At 39.3% G+C, this 23,557-nt stretch overlaps 1 protein-coding gene across 5 annotated transcripts in view; it reads right to left on the reverse strand.

The window, feature by feature from the left end:
* The window catches only part of ptprfb (protein tyrosine phosphatase receptor type Fb), a 225,132-nt gene that overhangs the window by 99,210 nt on the left and 102,365 nt on the right, over positions 1 to 23,557 (reverse strand). For all 5 annotated transcript variants that reach the window (XM_077221244.1, XM_077221240.1, XM_077221241.1 and 2 more), the window contains exons 3-4: positions 18,499 to 18,644; positions 15,656 to 15,797 (exon numbers count right to left, since the gene is read on the reverse strand). In XM_077221244.1, the coding sequence (XP_077077359.1) occupies positions 15,656 to 15,797; positions 18,499 to 18,644 (288 nt within the window). The remainder of the gene's footprint in view (positions 1 to 15,655; positions 15,798 to 18,498; positions 18,645 to 23,557) is intronic.

Consider the following 23,557-nt stretch of genomic DNA (forward strand, 5'->3'; position numbering starts at 1 on the left):
GGCCAGTAAAAGGTTGAGTAATTTCTACTTAGTTGAAGTTTCCTTCTAAAATACCTTTTACTCAAACGATATAACTGAATTTAACCACATTTTTAAAGTTAATGCCTTACTTAGAAACATCTAAGTTCATAATACAATAGATAGTGTGTAGACACATGAACACAGAGACCTCAATACTTGGTACACAATACACAATGATGGTAACATTCGATGGATCATTCTTGAGTATGAATGTGTCATTTTGAGTAGAAAATGAACTTCAAATGTTACAAAATGGCAAGTTACTAAACCTATCAACAAAATCAATGATTAAACAGTGCAAGTACAGCTGGGAAAAAAGTTATTTTTAATTAATTATTAAACCCCAGTGCATGATGGGAACACCAGTATCAGAAAAGCTGGATAGTTTTACTTCATTTTATAACGTTGATATTTATGCTTTAATTTCTACATGGTAGAATTAAGGAGTAATATAGAATTTTTCATACAGAAATCACATTAGTTTTCTGTAGTATTTAATTCACCACAGAATAATTTTTATCATTGTAATTCAACATCAAAAAAATTACACATTTACCTTCAAATTAGATCGTATACTCTCAATGTAGCCTCTCAATACTTACGAATAACTTACATTCTAGAGAATCAAAGCAATTACAAATGAGAGACGGCAGGCACTGTAACCGAACAAAACACCATTGATTCATGAAAGATGACATCAGTGTTAGGTGATATCAGTGACAGCCTAGATATCAGACAGCGCAGAACGCTGCTTTGCCTGCAGGCTGATGTAGGAGATAACTTTTACATGCTATTATATTTGCATTTTTGGAGACAAGAATGAGTGCTTGTAAGATGAAGCTAGAAAGGCAAAACATTAAGCCGTTAGAAAAGAGCAAAAAGATGTTACATAATTATCACATGTGAGATAAAAACGTACACAAATGTACATTTATAAAAATTTCAATTTTAAATAAATGCTATGTATTTATGTATCGATATTTGGTTTCCAAAAAAATTAAATATAAATAAGCGGCAAAATAATAACAAGAAATATTTCTTACGCATCAAATCAGCACTTTAGAGTGATTTCTGAAGAATCATGTGACACTGAAGACTGGAGTAATGATGCTGAAAATTCAGCTTTGCGGTCACTTTTTTTTTTAAATTACATTTTAAAATGTATTTAACAGAAACAATAGTAAACAGCTATTGTAAATAGTAATACTTCACAATATTACTGCTTTCACTGTATTTTTGATCAAATAAATGCAGCCTTGGCAAGCATAAGAGACTTTCCAAAACATTTTAAAAAATATCAATCGATTGATCAATCGTATCAATCGCAAACTTTTGAATGGTGTTTCAATCATGACAACTCTCAAAACAGTTTGAGCTATTTAGCTAGTTTTAGTTATTTAGCATGACAATGATGATGTATTTGGTCTTTGTGGACTAGATCTGCTACACTGCTGCTGCTGCATAAATAGACATTCATAAATCCTGTAGGAGATCTAGGCAGTCGGAGTTGGGGAGGTGGAAGGTTTCAGAGGAACTCTGATAACAAGCTGCAGGACTAGCCTGCAGCAAACACTATTTAGATATATTGCGCAAGCAATCTCATTGTCTGGAGGATCAGTAGAGGCCAAACAGCTATCAGCCTGCGCCCTCTAGAGTTTCATGACTGAACTAGATTTATAATGTACTGTAGGCTATATAATGCATCTAATTAAGAATACTTTACTTAAAAGAGCTCATCACAATGCATTATGTGACTGACTTACGCTGCCTACCTTGTGAAGCAGCTTTGGCTTTGGGAATGTGCTTATGTGAATGTCTAGAGAGGCAGTTGTTTTTAGAATAGAGTTTCAGTGTACAGCGATTTTGTAGTCGAGATGGATTTCAAGAAGGTCAGATCTCCTGGTTCATTTTAATAGGCTAGTTGCACGTGGCCGCCATGTTGGATTTACGATCAGCGAGTGTGCGGTTGGACACTTCCGGTCTCGCTTTACGCCGGTGCAGTGAGCCGGAGAAAGCCGAAAATGATTTCTTATAGTTGTTTATAGAATCAATTATATCACTTAAAATACTACTAAGATATATATTACTATCACACGAGCAAATGGCAATTAAATGCACGGATGCATAGTCAGATTAATGAATGAAATACAACTGTTCACGAGCAGAAGATTGTCTTGGACTCATGCTGCACGCAATGAGAATTATGCCTACTGTCAATTTAGAGTAACAACTACGATTAGAGTTGTTTGCATAAAATACCGCGTGAACATTCACACGTTTGCCCTGTGATAGACTACAATTTATCTCCATAAATACTATTTTCTCAATTCTGAGCATTAATTTTCACTTACATCCATTGCTCGCTCAATATTATCATCACATATTTTACATACATGCTTTCTTTGCATCAATTATCTTTATAACGTTAGATAAAAACAACGGTAAAAAACAAATCTTAAATTTTTTTATTAATTTACATTTTTAACTGTAGTTAACACAAACAATTTAATATAGCTAAGTTTGTGTATATTTTACATGTAGTAAAATACTGTATTATACACACCAGACAGATAATGATTTATGAAACAGATGCTCTTTATCTCACTTGCACAAAATAAATGCAGTAATAGCATAGAAACGCATAGGTGAAATACACTGAAAATGATATGCATTTAAATTACATACTAAAACACAAACCGTTAGCAATAATAATGTTACCAAATAAAGCAATGCCGACTACAGACACGGGTGTTTTGGGTCTGGTTGATTAAATCATCCTTCCGGATCTTTTGCCCGTACCGCAGCGGCAACGGGGAATACATGAAAGCTGACTTTGTTGTAGCGTGACGAAACGTAACGACACACAACAATGAAGTGGTGAGGCTGTCACTCTCAGAAAGGCAAATCGCCTCTCTTGAATCCTAAAAATTGCGTGCAGCATGAGTCCAAAACAATCTTCTGCTCGTGAACAGTTGTATTTCATTCATTAATCTGACTATGCATCCGTGCATTTAATTGCCATTTGCTCATGTGATAGTAATATATATCTTAGTAGTATTTTGAGTGATATAATTGATTCTATAAACAACTATAAGAGATCATTTTTCGGCTTTCTCCGGCTCACTGCACCGGCGTAAAGCGAGACCGGAAGTGTCCAACCGCACACTCGCTGATCGTAAATCCAACATGGCGGCCACGTGCAACTAGCCTATTATGAACACTGCTTGGAATTCTTAAGGATCAAAATAAAGGCAGAAAACAGACCAAGTGAAATCAATAGTTGCCCAGAACATCCTCACCTTTAAATGATATAATTGGCCGTGCAGATCTGCAACTTCACAGACACATGTAGTAAATAAAGCAGCATGTGTAAAGGTGAACCGCACCCTAGGACTGTCGGAGTCCCGTCTGCAATATTTCAGCGGCGTGCTGTTTATCTAAGTCAGTGGAGAGGAAAGAGGTGTAATGCATGCCATGACCTTTGAAATAATACACTTTTTCTTGCTGGCCAGAATATTCAGGCTGACTTCCTTCCAACAGTCACTTAATCAATGTTGGCCAGGTGCGGCGTTGATCGCTCTCTCCCTCCTCTATCCGCATGAGTCGGTCTTTCTGGTTTTTCCTCTCTCCGTCTCTCCCTCTTTCCTGTGTGCAGACCAGTTTCTTGTGTCTCGGTATGATATACAGCTCTGCCACAGACACGTAGCTGTTATTTATGCTACAGAACACTGGCTTGTACATAACAGCAGCACATGTGTGACCCATTACCACAACCGAAGGGTGATCTGCTCACTCCACTCAAGCGCAACGGCCCGAGTCACCTTGAGCCAAGACAGCCGTGTGGAAATCACACGATCTGCTATCTGTTATAGAGCACCTTATTTAGATGTAGAGAGCTCGAACGGAGCCAAGATCCTGGTCAAGTAACAAGTGTTTTTGTGTTTAGTGTTTTATCAAAAAATAATTTAATAATATTAATGAATCAATATAATTGCAAATAAAGTAATAAAATAAAAAGCATATAATTTTAATAAATAAAAATGATCCCCTATAACAAAGCAGTGCTGACGCATTCAAAGTAACACCTGTTTAGTTGAACCACTTCCCAAAGAGTATGCATTTTTAGTATGGTTGAAAGTTACTGAGACCAGTGTAACATGAAAATGAAGCCCCCTTGGCTCTGTTCATGTGACAGCCTTTACTTATTCTTTCAGTTTGCTGACAGAACAACACGGATCAAACACCCACACCTCTCTATTAGAGCATCTTCTCTTCAGGCTCTGACACTGAGCTAATCAAACTAAAGATACAACTGACTGTATAGCTGCCACGCCTACCAAACTTTTGACAAACCAACAATCTCACAACCCGAAATGCTGCAGATAACCACAGAATTTGAACGTACATCAAAGCCTTTGAATGTCCCATGCTGTTTGCATTTTTGTTTGTTCTTCCACCCCAGTTGCATTCCTGAATACATTTTGCTTAAGTAAAAGATTAAATTTGAATATGTTTGGTTCATTTGCAAATGTTCCCAGATACCAGTAAAATTAAACTGTAGATGGCGCAGGCTGATAGGTCCTTGACTCAATTAGGTAGCGATTGCATCATTATACATAGTGTAGCTCAGCTGATTGGAAACCCTAGCTGTGTTTGTTCACAATACAACACAGCATCTTATATTTTATTGTCTAATCAGAGAATTACATATATTTTTACTCTCACTTTCACCTCACCTGTTCACCGAACCTTCAGTTGCCTTTGAAACTGAAAGCCTATGATAATTTCACCCTGAAGCTACATTGACCAGGCTGTCGGACATACGACGACTCAAAGTGTGAACTGCTCCAATTACGCGGCCTAGTGAGCATGGCTGTCAGAGCCACAGGGCTGCTTATTCACAATTACTAGAGCAACATCAGTCAGAAAATGGCCACTCAACAGCACTACAGACAATCTCAACACTAGAGATTTAAAGCCTGTAGCTGTGTATGAAACTGCTCACTCATTCACTAATCACTATATAGTGTATGGCATGTGAGTGCACTACAGTATATCTGCAAGGAGTGAACAAAATGAATTGAGTGAATTCGGATGCTGACGTATGTGCGTCGGAGAGCTTTTATCTTGTTACTTACTTCATTAAATAGTATGAATAACAATAACAATCATACTGACTTGATTATATACAGCATACCTCCGTGCCAGCTTTGTAGTTTCATCGATTGTATAATTGTTTTATCATGCTTAATGTTTATAATCAGTTTATATAGAAATTGTTAGAAACTCTCACGCTCACAGATGACGTGGTCGTTGAGTTATTGTTATTGTTAATGCATTCGCTACCTACAGATGATTAACTAATATTTTTAAGTCATCCATTCAATTATCATCTCTTCCTTACAGTGTTGAGTTAACCAAAATGCCACAAATTATTTAAACACCTGGATGTTAGTAAAACACATTAAATTGAGTTAACGCCAAAATAATACATTTTAATAATAAAATAATATACCAATATAATTTACCTAAAACGCATCTATAGAATATTGTCTCTATATTTGAATGTTTTATCCAAGTAATGATTAATAAAAAAAAGCTAGAACCCCCCTAAAACTAGCATGAAATAAATAATAAAGCAGAAATAAGAAAGCTGCAAAGTAATCTGGTTAAAACTCACTTGCTCCCGCACTTTCACTCGCGCTCAGTCCTCTCCGCATTGTATTTTGGGAAATAGTGCTTCAGCAAGTGTACATCGAATTTACACACAAATTCAGAGAGGATTGTGGGTATAAAGTAGTCAACGAATGTAGGGAATGATGTAGTTCACTCAGAATTCGGACACCACTACAAAATGTAAACGATATAGTGCACTATATAGTGGATAGGGAGCGGTTTCGGACACAGCTCCTGTCCCACGTCTGAGTTCACTTCCTCCAAACTAAACTGGACTGTAAGTGCTTACTATATGGACAATGGTCGTAAACACATCTGCTGTAGTGAATTGCTAGTGCCTCCAATGAGATCTGGCAGCTACAAACATGTTCTGTCAGGATTAATAACTGAAATTAGTCATAATTAGGGAAAACAGCCTTTAATGTGGATTGTGCATCAAGTCGCAGGTTAAAGCTGCAACTCAAACTAGTCTTTAATCAAAATCCAGTAATTTAAGTTAAGCCGCAAACCCCTCGATAATGCAGCAGGGATGCCGATACAGACTCGAGGTGAGTGAATCCACCCAGCCATATTGCACGAGTCCTTGGGAGAGGCCGCGCTCGACAGACGCAGTTTGTATCTGTCAAACGCTCATGATCTACAGCGCTGGGCTTCAAGCCAGCAGATGGTGGGAGAAATTAAACTCGTGACACGGACCGTTGACTGAAGCCAGGGAAGCAGTTGGAGACCACACCTGTAGAGCAGAGGGGGTCTGTGTGTGTTGCGTGAGAGCGCTTCCCTGGAATGTGCATAAGCAAATGATCCCCTTCCAGGTAAACTGAAAAGTTTTCATTCAGGGAAATGACCTGAACTGTCGTTCAAGTCCGGAAAAAAAATCCAAAAGCTTGTTGTAATTAAACATACTGTGATGTGGGGCAGTCGATGTCAAATGGTGTCAGAAAATGGTGGACGGTTCTGATACAGAGTGGTCTTTGCCTGTACATGACTAACTGAAAAAAACAAAAAAAACATTTATATCTAGTATTGTGAGGGAATGGACCCAATCTTCACCAAAGCAGGCTTCTTAAAAATCCAAATAAATAAATACCAGAAACAAGTTATTTTCATGACATTTGGTTCTGTTAAATATTCTAAAATTAGCATTTTTCCACCAATGCGAACAAACATTGGAATAAAATCAGAACCTCCTAAAACAATCAGCATGTATTTTATTTTCTCTCTGCAGTGAATCAACTTTCAAGAGTGTGATTCATTGTTTCTCATGAATACTTTACAGTGGACAACTCTTTATAAGTATACCCCTTCCCACATATGCACAACACATGCCATGTTTCACAAAAAGTGAACTGGTAAATGTATAAAGTTTTAAGAGAGAAAAAGACAGCAAAGCTGTTGGACGCAATAAATGTGAACAAGTAATGGCCTGTTTTTCCAAAGTAGTGAATAATATAATCTGATTTGATAAGAACTAAACAGTTCTGTAGTCTGAAATCTGAGAGCAAACAGGTAGCTGAGGGTAGTGAATGCAATATGAATTGTTTTCCAATAATTGTTCCAATAATTCGCTCTTCCTTAAAATTACAAAAATAATTGTTAATGGAATCTGAATCAGTACTAGAATCATTACGATTCCCAAACATGGAGTTTTCTCCAAATTGCTAATTCAATATTAATTCACTGGCAGTACGGGTAATGTTTACTAATTACACTGTTCAATACGAGAAAGACAAGAACTCCAGGAGCACGTACCAGTAGAGCTCTTGAAAAGGATATCTAATGAGGAAACCACATCTTCAATGTAGAGAAATATTCCACTGATCCATCATTTAAAAGAATTCTTGTGGGTTCAGAGGACGATGGGAGTCTTTCCAATTCCTCACTATGTGATACATGAAAGCATGCACGTCATCACGTCAGTCTGGCACAAGACAAGAGCACGAAATAAATAAGCCAAAAATGAGAGGAACTCTTTTTACCATTCGGAGGGATGGTTGGAAAAATATCTTATGCATATTCACCCAGAATTACACCTTCTGATCGCGATTTAGCGGATGGTTGGAATGAAAATCATTAAACAGAACAACGCAAAAGGCACATGTAACAAACTGCTCTGTATTCAGTCTTCACTGCAGTCCTTGAGTGTCAGAGAAATGAGGAGCACAAATGGGGTGCAGCTAGACGAAGTCATTATGAATTCACACAGAGGCCCATGTTGGCATCCGCACAATGTGATTACAAGAGAGGCATGGCAAATTTTTATTCAACAGCCAACAGCTGTGAGCAAATAACACCCACACAACCTTGGTGGAAGTGCAGCCTGGAAGTAGAAATGAAACCTGCTGGTAGCCTATTCCATAGGGCGACGAGTGAGCCCTGAAGGCGTGTTAGGATGCATCAGTGGCCCTCAGAGGAAAAGAACGTTCACGCTTCTAGAGCAACCAAACAAATCATAATCACAGAAGAAATGCTCTTATAAGTGCCATCTTTTTAAATTGGGATCAATTATGTTAAGTTCTCAATAATTATTTAGTAATATGATTCAAGTGGCTAATTAGCCAGGCAAACACAGTGACACACATATTCCTAAACTGTGTTTGACCAGCTAAACTCAGGTGGGAGTGATTAATGTGGCTTAAACAAGTTCTAGCACATAAACAAAAGTCTGTAAACCAGGTCACTCAACTTCAAGAAGTTTAACTCTATTAAGCGCATAATTGCTGGTTGTTTTAGCAATAAAGTCCACCTTGCAACGTTCAACCAAACCAGACCAATCGAATCAAACCAAACCAAAGCCAAACCACAAAACAAACCACACAAAAATAAAAGAAAACACACAAAAAAACCAAAGCAAAGCAACACACAAAACAAAACACTCTATTGCTTAAGGTTACTTTATGTTTAACTGCTTTTTACATGGCACTCTGAAATACCATACTAATTGGTCAATCATACGATATGTGGTCAAATATTTTGTATAATGACTGTTGAACTCCACAACAACTGCTTTCTTACATAGATCTGCTCACTTATTTTCTCTCGTATCATTTTGTTTTCTTCTTTTTCTCTCAATTTGAACATTTAATGTCATTTTTATTCTAATTAGATGCATAAAACTTTCTATTTTATTTTGTGATAATGACTGTCTGACTGTATGTGAAATAGCATGGTATATGAATATGATAATAATTCAGAACCATAATCTATTTACATGGGTAATTTCCAAGAAAATTAGAATGGTACTATTGCCTAATAAAAAACAAAAAAACAAACACTTTACTTTTTGTAATTAAAGCAGTACCCTGGTTAAACAGTGATACAAATAAATGTGTTATATTTCAGCATAATATAATTTCTATGAGCTTAAGATGAGGCAACTGCATTTCTGGCAGAGATTCGCCAGACCCTCCAAATGTACCGCAGAGGACATCCTTTAGTAAGTCATTAGAGAACATCATTATCATTCAACTTCTCCTTTGTGCTGGTCTTTCAGCATTGCTGTAGGACACAAATGATGCATTGCTCCCTATGAACAATGATCTATAAATAGAGTTCATTCTGTCCAGGATCCTGTGGGCGTCCAACTTATCCACTTCACTGTGGAAAGCAGCTAAAAGAGCAAAACGGCCTGCCTTCCATATGGCACCTCTTTCTTACTCTTCCTCTCTGATCAGGGCCACAGGACTCTAACATTCATCAGATGTTTTCTTCATTCGAGGCTTCTAATTTCAACTAAATGGCTTTTGTCTGCTCATACACAGAGGCAAAAAATAAGATTAAAAGGGATTACACTGGGGGCACGTGTGTAATACCAAACACATGGTGTTGGGGTGGGTCAGCCGTTACTACAAGGAATTCTGAGGGATATTTTAAGATATTCATTTTAATAGTATTTGAATTGTTCACATTTCATCACGCTCTCATATTCCCAAGCTCATAGTTCACTCTTATTTCTCAGCACATAAATGTATTGCTAAACATGGGGCAAGATCCAATGGCTAGCACAGAGAAATGGGTCAGGGGGTTATTCTTAAATCAGGATTAACAACCTTATACTTAGACACTACTAATGACGCAAGACACTATATCGACGCTGTCGGGCAGAAATAGTTTCTCCACATTTCGACAATTTTATATATTTTTTTCATAAACCATTACTATTGGTCACCCTTTATATCGGTCTGTGGGTTTTGCAAACATCTAACCAATGAAATTAAAAAGAGCTTATGTTTAAACCTTGTAACTCCGTAAGACCTGTAAGTAAAACCTTGTATATGCTTGTTTGCAATGCAAGTGTACAAATAACTGGTTCTTTGAATAAGTACAGCGTTTTCTTTACTCGAGAAACACTATATATAAGGCTAAGATTTCATGTATTTGAGTAGCTGAGAAGAGTGACTTAGTCTAGCATTTGCTGTTGAGTCATAGCAAATACTGTCTTAAATAGCCTGTGCAAATACAAAATTTGAGTTCCCTTTCAGTCGCTCACGTTCGACGTAGTTCACGCTTAGGGAGCCTGTCATCTTCAAGTACTGTTGAAACAAGCCAATGCACATTGGCGAGCATGAAATGCATCACACACCCCGCCCGCCGCTGTGTGGGTATAAACACAGAAGTGGATGCGCACACTAGTTGTCATTTGCTTCGGAACCGATCGGTCTTCACGTCGATGTCTCTGAAGAGTGTTGTTATATTAAAACGAGCGAGTATGTCGGTGTTCTTCTGGAAAACTCTCCCAGTGCTGGTGGTTCTACAGCGCGAGTGCAGCGTTGATCGCGAGATTCTGAGCCATCAACTGCTGTTTTAACAGCATCATTTTTGTGTTTGTTGACGGTTGGTTAGAGGGCAAAAAAGTGAGCGCTTCACTGTTTCAGTTCACTGTTCAGTGTTGCCGCGGTCATTGGGACGGGTCTCATTTCCCGAAAGAGCAACACAGGTGCGTTTCTTTTACAAGATATCATTCTATCCGTGCGTTTTTGGATGCGGTCGTTCCCAGTCCCCTTCTAATGGTCACAATGGTTGCATCAAATATATATATATATATATATATATATATATATATATATATATATATATATGTATATGTATGTATGTATATATATATATATATATATATATAAAGTATTTATATATATATTCAGCACGCTGAAGCAGCTTTTGTGGATAGTTCATGTTCTCATTGCGAACATGACTATCGCGGTGTTTAGAACGAGACTCGCCTTCATGCATGAAGGTGGAGTCCCCATTACCACAGCCCGCTACGGCGCTGTGTAGGATGGGTGATCAGAGGATCATAGTGAGGCTTCCCCGCCCGGTAACCAATCCCTGTGGGCCCCTCTCTTCTCTATCACACTGCAGCCAGTGGAGCCTCCGTTGAGCACGCTGGTCACTCTGTAATGGACCGAACAGCCGTTTCATTCGTGGCCCCTCCAGAGGACAGGATGCAGATTGCAGCATCGAAGGTTAACCCTCTGGGTTCAAGAAACACGAATACTCAAGCTCAGCGAATACTATTCACACAAACATGATCAATGTATATTTATAATCATTTAAGTTTGTACTTTTAAAATATCTAATTCAAAACTAAAATAAATATTCTGTTTATGTAATCTATACAAAAAGAGAGAGTTGTCAGCCGATCTCATTTCAAGACAGGGGGTGTGCCACTATAAAAGCATTGCCCCCCTCAGCCCCCTCGTGTCGCCAGCCGGCACAGGATGCGTTCGAGGACTCGGTCATCCGCCTTCTCACGCATCCCCTGCCATCCAGTGGAGTCAGGTAAGTGTTGCACTGCACACTCAGACCCCGCTTCGGGCCGCCCTCTGGCCTATCGAGCTGGGTCCCTGTCCTCCACCTCGTTGCCCCACCTCCGGTACTTCTGTGGTTCCCTGGCCCCTGGCCCGGTTCATGGAGGCCTGAAATGTTTCCCAACCAGTCCAGCTAGCCCCAAATTGTACCATCAGACTCGGCTTGCGATTCATTTTCGCTCGGCTTCCGCCCATGCTCAGTGATATTCATCCTACCTAGGTGTTGAGCAGTGCTCCTCTCTTGGGTGCGCACGTCGCAGCCCTATTGGCAAAGGATGCTATGTAGCCGCCCCCTCCAGCCGATATAAAGACCGGCTTCTATTATTCTATTGTCCTGTGTTAATTGAGATGGGCCCTTTTTGAAAGCCTCCATTCAATTTGTTTCACAGAGATGCATTTCCAAATGCTCCGTCCCCAAGATTGGTCTGCAGCGTTCGACCTGAGAGACATGTACTTCAGATCTCTTTCCTTCCGCACCACAGGCCATCCTGTGTTCATGCGTTCAGAAGGTGTGAAGTATCAGTACAAAGTCCTACCCTTCCAGTGCTCTTAGCCAGTAGGGTCTTCAGCCTGAAATGGGAAAGAGTAAACTCATCCACGGGCTGAGTATCTCTTTTCTAGTTTGGAGATGGATTCGGTCCAACGCATCTCTTAAAAAGAGTGTGTGGATGGTTAGTGCTGTATAGAAGTGAGAAAGGGTCCCACTGAAACTCTTCAGAGGCTCCTGGGGCATATGGTAGACGCAGCCTTCCTCCATATGAAGACCACCTCAGCACTGACTTCATGGCCAAGTCCCGAGGTGGCAGCAGCAGAGCGGCACGCTCCGTGTGAAAGCACCCTGGCCTGCTGCCAAACCCTCAGTCCGTAACAGACATTTTGTTTCTCAGGGCCAACAGTCCCTAGAACGAGTGTCCATCAATACCGGCTGAGGGGCCACATACAAAGGGCATGCAGTAACAGAGGTCTGGGCAGCAATGCGATTGTATTGGCATCCATTGCCTTGAGTTGCTTGCAGTTCACTTTGAGACACCGCTCGCTTTGAGACACCGCTGCTCAGCGAGCATGTACTGGTCTGAAAAGACAACACTGCGACCATTGAGCTACGCTCCCCTCGCATGTTGCAACTCGCCCGTCACCTCCTCCTCGGAGTCAGAAGTTTCTAAGGGTGGCTTTATTCCATTTATTAATTCTGGCCTGCTCTATCGTGCCGCTGACGAGCCTCGAGACAGCCTGTGGCCCAGGAAGAATGGAGACTCTGTCCCCATTCCGGTCCAACTGTTTGGGACCATTTCGGGGCCGCACAGTTACATCTGTTGCCCCTCCAAACTCGTCCCTCCGCCAGTTGTTTTTCTTCTCCTCTCTGAGTGGACATCCCTCGACAAAGAAAGACTCTGGCTACAGCTGGTCCCTGGGCCCCCACAAAAATGCATTCCACAGTGAGCCTTCTTGCACAAAACTGTGCTAAAGTCAGGGAGGAGATGGAGCTTGTCTTGCTTGTTACCCCTCATTGGCCCAACCAGACCCTCTCCTCTCGACAGCCCTTCCTGACTGCTTCCTCTGAGTACATTCTCAGGGATGGGGCATGTTGGCACCCGCGTTCAGACCCTGGAGAGTTCCACATCTGGTTCTAAAAAGAACGGGACGCGGAGGTTCTGCTTACTACTGCAAGATTTTTTAAGCCGTAGAGACCATCACTTCTGTGAGAGCACACTCTCAAATTGAGCCATGCTTCCCCTTAGAAGTGGAACCTATTCGTTGAATACCTTCTTGGGACTTATCTCTGGTGCTACTGCACTGCAGAGACCTCCCTTGAGCCCTGCAGGCAGTGAGTTAAAAATCCTGTTTTTAGAGAATCCTGTTCTCCTGCTTGCTTGGTCTCTATCTAGAGGGTAGGGACTTGCAAGTATATTTCGGTCAACGAATCGTGGCTGGAATTCGGGCCGGCTAACTTTCATGAAAATCTGAGACCCCAGCCTGGATATGTGCCCAAGGTTCCTACCTCTCCTACGGGACCAGGTGGTGAGCCTGCAAGCCCTGCCCCGGAGGAGGCAGACCCAGCCCTGGCTTTGCTCTGTCCGTTCGCTCCATTGCAGTTATACGTGCTCAGAATGCAAAGCCTGGACCTCAGACCAGCTCTTGTCTGTTAGAAGGGGAGACCAGTAGAAGGGAAGGCTGTTTCCAAGCAGAGGTTGACCCACTACATGTGGTTGCCTTCATCTTGGTGTTTCCCCTGGATGCACGTGCCCACCTGGGTGGTGAGCTCCTCCTAAGTGAGAGTATTGCTCCCTCCTAGGCGTTGACACAGAGTGCCTCGCTGAACAGATGTTTATAGAGTTGGGGGCTGGGCGACACCTATCACGTTCGCTAGAGAACTAGCCTATGTATCGAACCGCTGCTTCCCGTGGACTCCCTTCACATAAAGCCAGTTTCACTGTAAGCCCGGTTCGAAGTGTCGGCTTACTGCGCCATTCCCCTCCTATGGACTGGATACGTGTTCACTTATTGCTCCAGTACAGTTCCCCTTATCAACCGAACCCTGTCGAGTTCCTCCATACCCTTCGGCAACGGACGTAGCGGGACGTCCAAAGCCAGGCCTATCACGCGTATGCACTGGTGGAACCTGTATTAGGCTGGTTCCATATGTTGTATCCCTACGGTGATCCCATATGTGTATTCTTCTATGGTACGGCACCCTGCTGCGAGCCCGTGTCTTCCCTCGGTAGAGCCTGCTCTGCCGTCACTGTCCGCTTGAGTCTCCCCCCTGTTATTGGCTGGAGCCACCCCAGTGACATTCCATATGTTGTACTGCCCGCACTGCGGGGGGCGGAATGTGTGATGCATTTCACGCACGCCAATGTGCATTGGCTTGTTTTAACAGTACTCGAAGATGACAGGCTCCCTATGCGTGAACCCAATCAGTCGACACGTCGACTACGTCTCCGTTCCCTCCTTCAGGGAACGAGGGTTACATACGTAACCGAGACGTTCTCTTTCGTGTTTTTTTGCGCCTGAACACAAAATGATGAGAAAATATCCTCATAAACACTGTCGGTTATGTCTAAAGTGAACATAAACAGTTGAGAATAAAAATGCATGTGTAACAGTATATTGGATCTGAGCATTAGGTCTTAAAGTGACAGCAGCCTTTTTTTTTGCCTAATAAACCTGTGACCATCTGTGTCATTACTGTTAATCAAAGAATAAAATAAAAATAAAATCACTCAATGATCTTGACTGAATAACTTTTGCAACTTTAATAAGGATTCATCTATATCTATATCTATATTTATATATAAATAAAGAAAACTATGCAGAGTTATCTAACATTTGATGTCAATTTCTAAACTTTGTTCAGTTGTATTTATTTGTGCTATATTGCTAATTTGCTTCTTTGTTTTTTATTGTATTACGGACTGTTTACTTGTCTTTAACTAATGTATTTAAATGATGTTAATGAATGGAACCTTATTGTGAAGTGTCACCAAGATGGTTTATAAAGGTATATGGGTCATTGATGAATAAGGTTTTTAAAAGTGTAAAAATATATATATATACAGATTTATTATCAGTAAAAAAATCAGCAGCCTAAAAACAACTAAGTAAGAAACTAGACTAATTAATATAAATTTCAAACATTATTAACATGAACTGAAAATGAAAAATACTTCTAAAGCATTTAAAAAGCTTAGTTAAATGTTAACTTTAACATTTACTAATACATTATTAAAATCAAACGTTGTATCTGTTAATATTATTTAAAGGACCTGGGCTGACAAAGAACAGTTGTGTTTTTTATTTACTAACGTTAACAAAGATTAATATATACTGTAAAAAAAACCACATTGCTCAGTTGTTGATTAATGTTAGTTAAACATCAACTAACGTTAACTAATGGGAACTATATATTTAATTTGAATAAATAACTTTTTTTATAAAATGAATACTTCCATCACTAGTTATGGCTAGTGGATTAAGCATGGCCTGGTGGGTAGTGTTCAAATCTAGCTAGGGTCATTTCACAAACCCACCCCATCTTTTTCTTTCACTTCTCCACTATTTGTCCAGTTGAAGGCAAAAACTCAAGCAATAAAGGCAAAAATGTATGAAAAATTGGTCAATCCCAGGGCCATCAAATGCCCAGTGGGACGTCTCACCTTCCAGCACAGTGAGTTTGGCGCTGGTGTTGATTTCTCCCATGCTGTTGGTGGCTGTGCACTCATAGATGGCCTCGTCCCTATGAGTGCGCAGCGGCTGAATGCGGAGAACTGAGCCTGAACCGCCATCAAATTCAATCACCTGAGAAAGTAAGACACACACAGTGTTAAATGTTTTTCTCTCTTCTCGTCTTGAATTTACGACAAACCCTCATAAAGACAGTATATCTTCAAAAAGCGGTAGGCCTTTAATCACCTCCCTCTGAACTTGAAGCCAACTACTGTCTGGAGTTATTCTCCTACAACTGCCAATGCGGATATTGTGTTGATGGAATGGGCTTTTATTTTCTCATGTGTAAAAAATATGCTTTTACATATGATATTTCACAGCCCGGTGCAGAAAACCTGAATTCAGCATGGTGTGTATGGGGCTGGAATACCTAGGATATACTTAAGAGATGATACATTTAGTGTATTTAGGCTAATGTGTTCTCCTCCCAGATCTGTATCCATTGCCTCATTTAGATCAAGAGCAGGGCTTGGCGACATGGTAGAAACAATTATATATATATATATTATATATATATATATATATATATATATATATATATATATATATATATATATATATATATATATATATATATATATATATATATATATATATTATATGATTAAATATATGTTGTAGTGCTGTCAATCGATTAAAAAATGAACTAGATTAATCACAATTAAAAACACTTACTTTTTTATATATTTATAAGGTAATCATTTCACAGTTAATCTCCAAATTAATGTTGAGACAACAAAGACACTATATTTTAAATACTTGTTTAATGGCATCTTTTATGAATGAAGGCCAGTATCACAGATACTAATACAGATACTGATGTCTCATAATAATAAATTTTCCCCCAATTTTAAACATTAATTATAGCCATTCAAAATTTCAGTGTAATTGAAAGCTATCAGTTTAAAAAATATAACAACTTTTAATTTAAGTGAACTTAAAATAATCCTCACATAATCCATAATAAATGTAATTTTTACCTGTGTCCTTCCTACATGTCTACAGTAACATGTAGGACATACAGAAATTGAATAAAGTTATCAAACAGGCTGCACTGCATAATTTATAAATTAATTTTATAGAGTAATCCTTATTAAAGCTACAAAAGCAGTGAGTAATTTTCTCTGTTACCTTTGTTCTTTGATTAACTTTACTGACAGACAGAATTAGTCGCTGCTGTCACTTTAAGACCAGCAGCTGCTGACAGAGCTCATCAGGATCTCACACGCACCTCATTCTCTCACAAATCTTTACGTTCATTGCCCACTGGCAATATTTGAAAAATGCTGGAAAAATGGGCAGAGCCCAGCGGAGGGGGGGCGTGCACCTGAGACGCATCTCTCTGTAGGCAAGGGTGTGGTTAGCTGGTACCCTCTGACATCAGAGGGTACCACAACTTCCAATAGGAAAATGCAACTGAAGTAGCAACCGTTCAACCTGAAGAGGGCAGCACTCAGATATTTTTACACCATATATTGTAGAATTAAAACACTTTAAACCCAAATGTCAAAAAATGTACTCGAATCAATAAACAGCATTTATGAAGCTCCATTCTTACAGATGATTAACTAAAAAAAGTGGTTTTAGTGTTAAGTTACCCTTTAAGACTTTATTTAACTCATTTAAGACTTCTCTTATGAGAGGATACTCGACAAAACAGACATTTTGGCATAAATGTGTGCGTTATCGTTCGTTCAAGCATGAAAGAGAAGTCAATTCTGGTACGAGTCTATGCGCATGATACTGGCGCGAGTCTTTCTGTGCATCGTATGTGTGTCAGGACACAGCCAGTGCGTTCTCTTGTGTCTTGTCGCGCTTGAATGGTTTAAAAGCATTTGCATGAATAAGAGCGTGATCATATAATGTAATGCTAGCCAAAGTATGACAGAAAAAACGGATTGCTGCGTTGATTGCGTTAAATATTTTTAATGCGTTAAACTGAAAAAATGTATCGCATGCATTAACGTTGACAGCCCATCTATTTTGACAACATTTGACAAAACATTTATATATAAATGTTTGTTATTAGATACAACTTGGTTTGGTTTGACATTTTTAAGTGTGACTTTTAAATGTATTTATTATGTATTAAATTATGTATGAATTTATTTAATTAATTAATTAAAGTATTTTACACAGTTTTTATTTATAAAACAAATAAATAAAAAACATTTTAAAATAAATAAATAAATAAACCTTAAATATAGTGCAACAATATTTCATTTAAAAATATATATATTTTCCCACTGAAATGGGTAAATAAATAACATTTAACAATATTTTATTTCCTAAAATTGATAAAATATTTGTTTGAAAGTGTCAAAACACTTTTTTTGTAAGTTTTTAAATAAATATAAACATACAAACAGACATTGCTCTGAAATATGTGAAAGGTTAGTGGATTTATATTTATTTTTATGTATTTGTTTATTTATTTTTTGCTGAGCTATTTTTCTTTAAGCAGCCCTGTTCCCTGTTGAAAAATATTGGGCCTTCATACTGACCCCAAACCATGAAGATGTACATTCAGATCTCAGCTTAAACCCTAACACAGACAGAACAGGAAATGGGGCGAAGGGAATTGAGAGACAACACAGAGGGGTGTGAGGTGGCTGAGGGCAACACAAAAGAATATATCAGCATAAGATCGCAAGAAGAAAAAAAAGAGTGTTGCGCAAATGCCTGATGAGGGAAAGAAGAAAGGCATCATGATGATGTGGCATGGGAGAGACACTGACATGCTAAGGAGAGGCAGGGAAAGACAGTTAGTCACCTCAAAGCGCTGGGAGCTAACTTTCTTTCCTTTCTTCATCCATGTGATCCGAGGCTTGGGCTCACCCGCTGCTTGGCACACAAAGGATGCCACTCCTCCTGAAATCCCTGTCTGGTCCTCTGGAGATTTGATGAAATTTGGCAAGCCTTAAAAAAAGTGAGGTGAACAGAAAAAAAGAAAAAAATTAGATTCTGGACTGTGGTCTCACAAAACTTTGTTAAACTAGTTATGAACAGGCATCCTTTAAACTGGAACTAAGTTAACACCTGCAGCTGAGGCTGAGAGAGACTTTCACCCACAAGTCACCTAATACTTCTCAGAATGTCCCATGCTCTGTACAACAGCTTCTTATTGACTTATTTTTATTTAAACTTATTTTAATAAAATTCACAGAACATTCACTAAAACCCTTTTAAAGTCAATGAGGCAGTCATAAGCAGCACGTTAAGACGTTGTGTCCAAACAAAAATAGTTTAACGTCTTAAGAACCCTGCGTTCCAATGCACTCCGTCTAGATCTTCAGACGTCAATTTAGCACATTAATTTTGTACGATTAATTATAAAACCAAGAACATGATAAAAGATTAACTAACTGTTCGCATTAGCCGTGTATCCCGTCGGGCCAAAAGTGAGTGTGATAGTGCGTGTCAGGGCCAGTCACATTTCCAGCGTCACTTCTGGGCTTGATCGGACCTCCTCGGGGCCAATGGCCAGGGTTTTTTGTCCAAAGAGGAGTTATTATGGTCAAAAGCAGAGTATATTTGAGCAGGGTCAACACCATTTCCCATGTTATCTCAACATTTAAGACATTTAAAATGCTCATTCTTTCTAAAGAAATTTTAAGTAGGCTATACATTTTATCAATATTTTTCTTAAAGCCAAAATGGAGTTGGTTTGTGCATTCCTGTGATCACAAATAAATGGAAGCATGCGAGATCACGATACAGTAAATATCAGTTTGATTAAGAATTATTGATGAAGAATTATTGACGCACAGCATGTTGTTAGCCCTGGCTCGCACTGGCCCGAGAGTGGAAAAGCGGCTATTTTGTCACATTATTATTTATTTTTTTATAATTAAATCACACTGAAGTTTAAACACTGACAGCCCTGTTAAATATACATTAATTGCATTTAACTGTCAATCATTTTTATACAATCATAAAAAAAAGGTGTTAAAGTGTTAAACTGACAGAATTTGTTGCTACTTTTTATAATCACACAAAATTAAAGTATTAACCTGGCAGTCCTAGAAAACACAAAATAAACAGAGTCAATGTGATTCAACAGCCAAAAATAGCCTAAAGAATTAAGAAACACTCACACACTGACACTGACAGAAAGAACAAAAACATTTCATTCTGTATTCAAAAAGAGAAATGTTGAGAATGGTATGGCTTCAACAACTAGTAGCTAAACAAAGTAGTTGTTTTTTTTAAAAGAGGCCAGTCAAAGCACGCTGCAGCTCATGGCTTTCTGTGAGAAAAGCTCACACACCCTGCGTTGTCATGCATTTACAATACAAACAACAATGGGACAAGTTTCACCACTGCTCAAGCCAGGTAGTGAAGATAAAAACCCACATGTAGCGCCTGAGTCATTTCAAACATGTAATGGCTTGTTTTAAAGACATTTGGCAGAATCACAGCTACTGCGCAACATTCTGCGGAAATAGTGGGTGATGCGGGTGAAAGGTAATTTATTAACTATTATACTAGACGTAGGCCTACCACCACTTGCATTTTCAATTCCCTAAGCATCATTCACTAACGACTTCAGATCAGAAACCCAACCTTATTCAATCTAACAGAGTATGCATTCACATCTGTAAATACTTCACCTACATTAAATATAAAATAAACAAACAAGACCCTGAAAACCACCTTTAGCCCGATCTCACTTGATCAACCCCATGATTTCTGATAATCTTGTTTAGGAGGAGGACGCAAAATCCATTATCACATTGAAACATCTCCAGTGAACCACAGGACATGTTGGAATAGATTACAGTGTCCTAGCGGGCGGTCCACGGTGGGAATCTAATCCTCTCTTAGTCAAGGTAGAGATAAATTGCAGCGGTGTGGAGGCTACATGCGGTTGTACATATGATTTTCTTGGAGGGAACATGCCGGGGAATACGATGACATCGCAATGGTGTCCTTCCTCCTTTATACTTTGGGATCAGAAGGGGAGTGCTGAAGAAAACAAAATCAATACCTAGTTAACATAACATAGCACCTACGGGTAGGGTGGTGAAGTACTGACTAGCAGACATCACTACAGTGTGCCGGGGGTGGCTTGGGTTGCCCTTGTTCTAGGACATAACCCCCACCGGAGCTATATAAGAGAAGACGCCCACAACTGTGAGGCTGTTTGTGTGTATGCACCTGTATGTGTATCCATTGTAAAATCTAAGCCAATGTGTACCACACCAGCACCCCTATGACCCACAGGAGTATTGGCTGGCCTGACATTTAAATGACATTTACGTACCGGTTCCTCTGGAGACTCTTTTGATTGGCACCACAGACCAATGCATACCCTTATAAAAGCCTTCCTGGGTACTTTTATCTCCAATATACCCACACAAGAGGGTGGAAAGGAAGTTTTGGGAGCTAACGGCCTCCTAATTACAGCCATCATGGTTAGCTACTGTTAGTTTAATGGGTAAAAACCCCAACAAGATTTTACAGTATACTTGCTGGGAATTCCCAAAACATGGATATTTGGGTGTGCGTGTGATTTAAAGCATGATATTATTGTCAGTTTGACATTCAAGAGTCCTCTAACATTGGTCATGACATTTCTATTAGCATGCGTGTGTGTGTGATGGGGGTCTTTAAAATGGTCTTTAAGATAAGACCATTATCTTAAAGATAATGGTTTTATCTTTAAGAATAGCACTTAAACGACATATTTAGTGCTAACTTTTGTATATTTGGTTTGTACAATTATTTAACATTTACACAATGTCAAAAAGCTGAACTTAAACTTATTAAATTATATTCTGCATACTGGTTATCAGACACTTGCAAAAAAATATTTGTATATTTATATAATACTTATAATTATAGGATCACTATGTGATGTTGAAAATTGAATAGCAACCTCAGAGCATTAATCTCAGTACACAACCACATTTATTTCTGACCTAGAAAGCCTAGTCCAGTCTAAAACAGATTAGTTATATTTATTGTGGTGTTTATGGTACATTCTGATTGATTTGGTAATCAAGAGGACCTTTCCAGTGGCCAGTGACATTATCTAAGGTGCTCTTGAAACATATGTAGAGCTCTCAAAAGTCTCAAAGCTAACAGATTGACGTAGTGCAGTTGTGTCCTCAACATGTTTGTGAATTGACAGAGGAGACGTTCAGGGCTCAGGGTTACTTGATGCTCAAAGAGAGTCTGTTGAGAACACAGGTCATAGGAGGAGATGAGAGGGACCAGGCCCTGACCTCCCAGGTGGCTCTGCTGTCGTCCCAGTCCTTTTGTATTAACCAACTCAATAAATCCACAGGCGCCAGAACAGGGGGCCTTGGACACCTGTTGACATTTATTTCCTACAGACTAGAGTCCTGCTTTAGACAGCAGCATGTGACCAGTGTAGGGGGAGGACAGCAAATGGGCAGCAAATTCCCGATCAAGATGAAAGAACTTTACTTTTACTTGCAAACACGTTTTGTTTGCGTCTTGAAGTTAAGTCAATTTTCAAGATGGGTAATTTAAGGCTTTCCCTGGAGGAGACTTGTGAAGGAAAATGCATCTGAATTTTGTAGGAATGTTTTAAGCATTTATACAGCTTTTAAGAAAAAAGGCTTTAGAGTGGAGACGACAAATGGAGACCGGCAATTAGCAGCATTCCCGCTCCGCCAAAACACCCAATCCGGATTGAATACAAGGATCAATACAAAAAGCAGGGAGCCAACCATTCGTTCTCATTAATAATAGATTAGCAAGTTATCATTTTCACTCGTGCTCTGAGCGGAAATGTGTCTGATGCTATCAGCTGCGGTTGTTTTAGTGAAACTTCTCCATTAACTGGGTTTTAGACTTTTTACAGGATTTTGCTTTCAATTAACTCTACATCAAGCCTGTCATTTTGCTCTATCGGTTTAATATCTCCAGTTTCCTTTATTGACATGCACGATTCCCTCGCTAAATCCAATGCAGTGGGATCTGCGGCAAACTGGTATGCTTTTAGAAAAAGAGACGATTGGCTGTGAAAGTTGTTTGAAATGCAACTTATCAACACTTTGCTTTTCCAGGCCTTGTGAGAAACGCAGAATTCAATGGGCCGAAGAATGGAGACAAACAAACGATTGGATAAGTAAGGCACTAAAAACTAAAGGAAGAACAATTCCCAGTGGGAATTCTTTCTCTAAGTGATACAGTGTTAGGCTGCTGTTGAGTGCGCCACTTTCTAATGTTATTAAATTATTTAGGAGAATGTGTGGAACACAAATTCTGAGCACAATTATGTATATCCCTCTGTGAGGAGCATTAAAGTAATGGATTTCATCCGAAAACACTGCTGGAGAATTATCTTAAAGGGACAGTTCAGCCGAGAAACTGTTTACTCGCATCGTTTACTCACCCTTGTGTCGTTCCAAACCGTTTTCTGTGGAAAAGAAATGGTGAAGGACACTCTTTAAAATATAATGAAATGAGGCCTGTGACTGTCAAGCTTTAAAAAACACTGCAAAAGTACACCAAAATAGTCCACACAACTCAAGTCCTCTGAAGTTATACAATAGTTTGGTGCGAGAGTTTTAAGCTGTTCCTCACAGACAATCTTGAGAATTCATGAACAAATGTTGTGATGATGTGAACAAATCATACTTTTTTTAATCAGATCATTAGGTGAATCAAAATAATCCAGTTGTGGATACATTCATGAATCGGACTGATATGATTCTTGATCCTGCGTCAATGATCTGCTCATAGTAGGGAGCGCCGGGAACAACCTAACGCGGGGTTAAATGTAACGCGGACCTTTTACATAATTAGTCAGGATCAAGCGGGGTGTGTTTCCGCTCTTTTTCTCCTGCTGCCAGAAG

Source organism: Siphateles boraxobius, unplaced genomic scaffold (genome assembly GCF_051911475.1).
Source record: "Siphateles boraxobius isolate OS27281-9 unplaced genomic scaffold, OSU_SipBor_1 1, whole genome shotgun sequence".
NCBI lineage: Eukaryota > Metazoa > Chordata > Actinopteri > Cypriniformes > Leuciscidae > Siphateles > Siphateles boraxobius.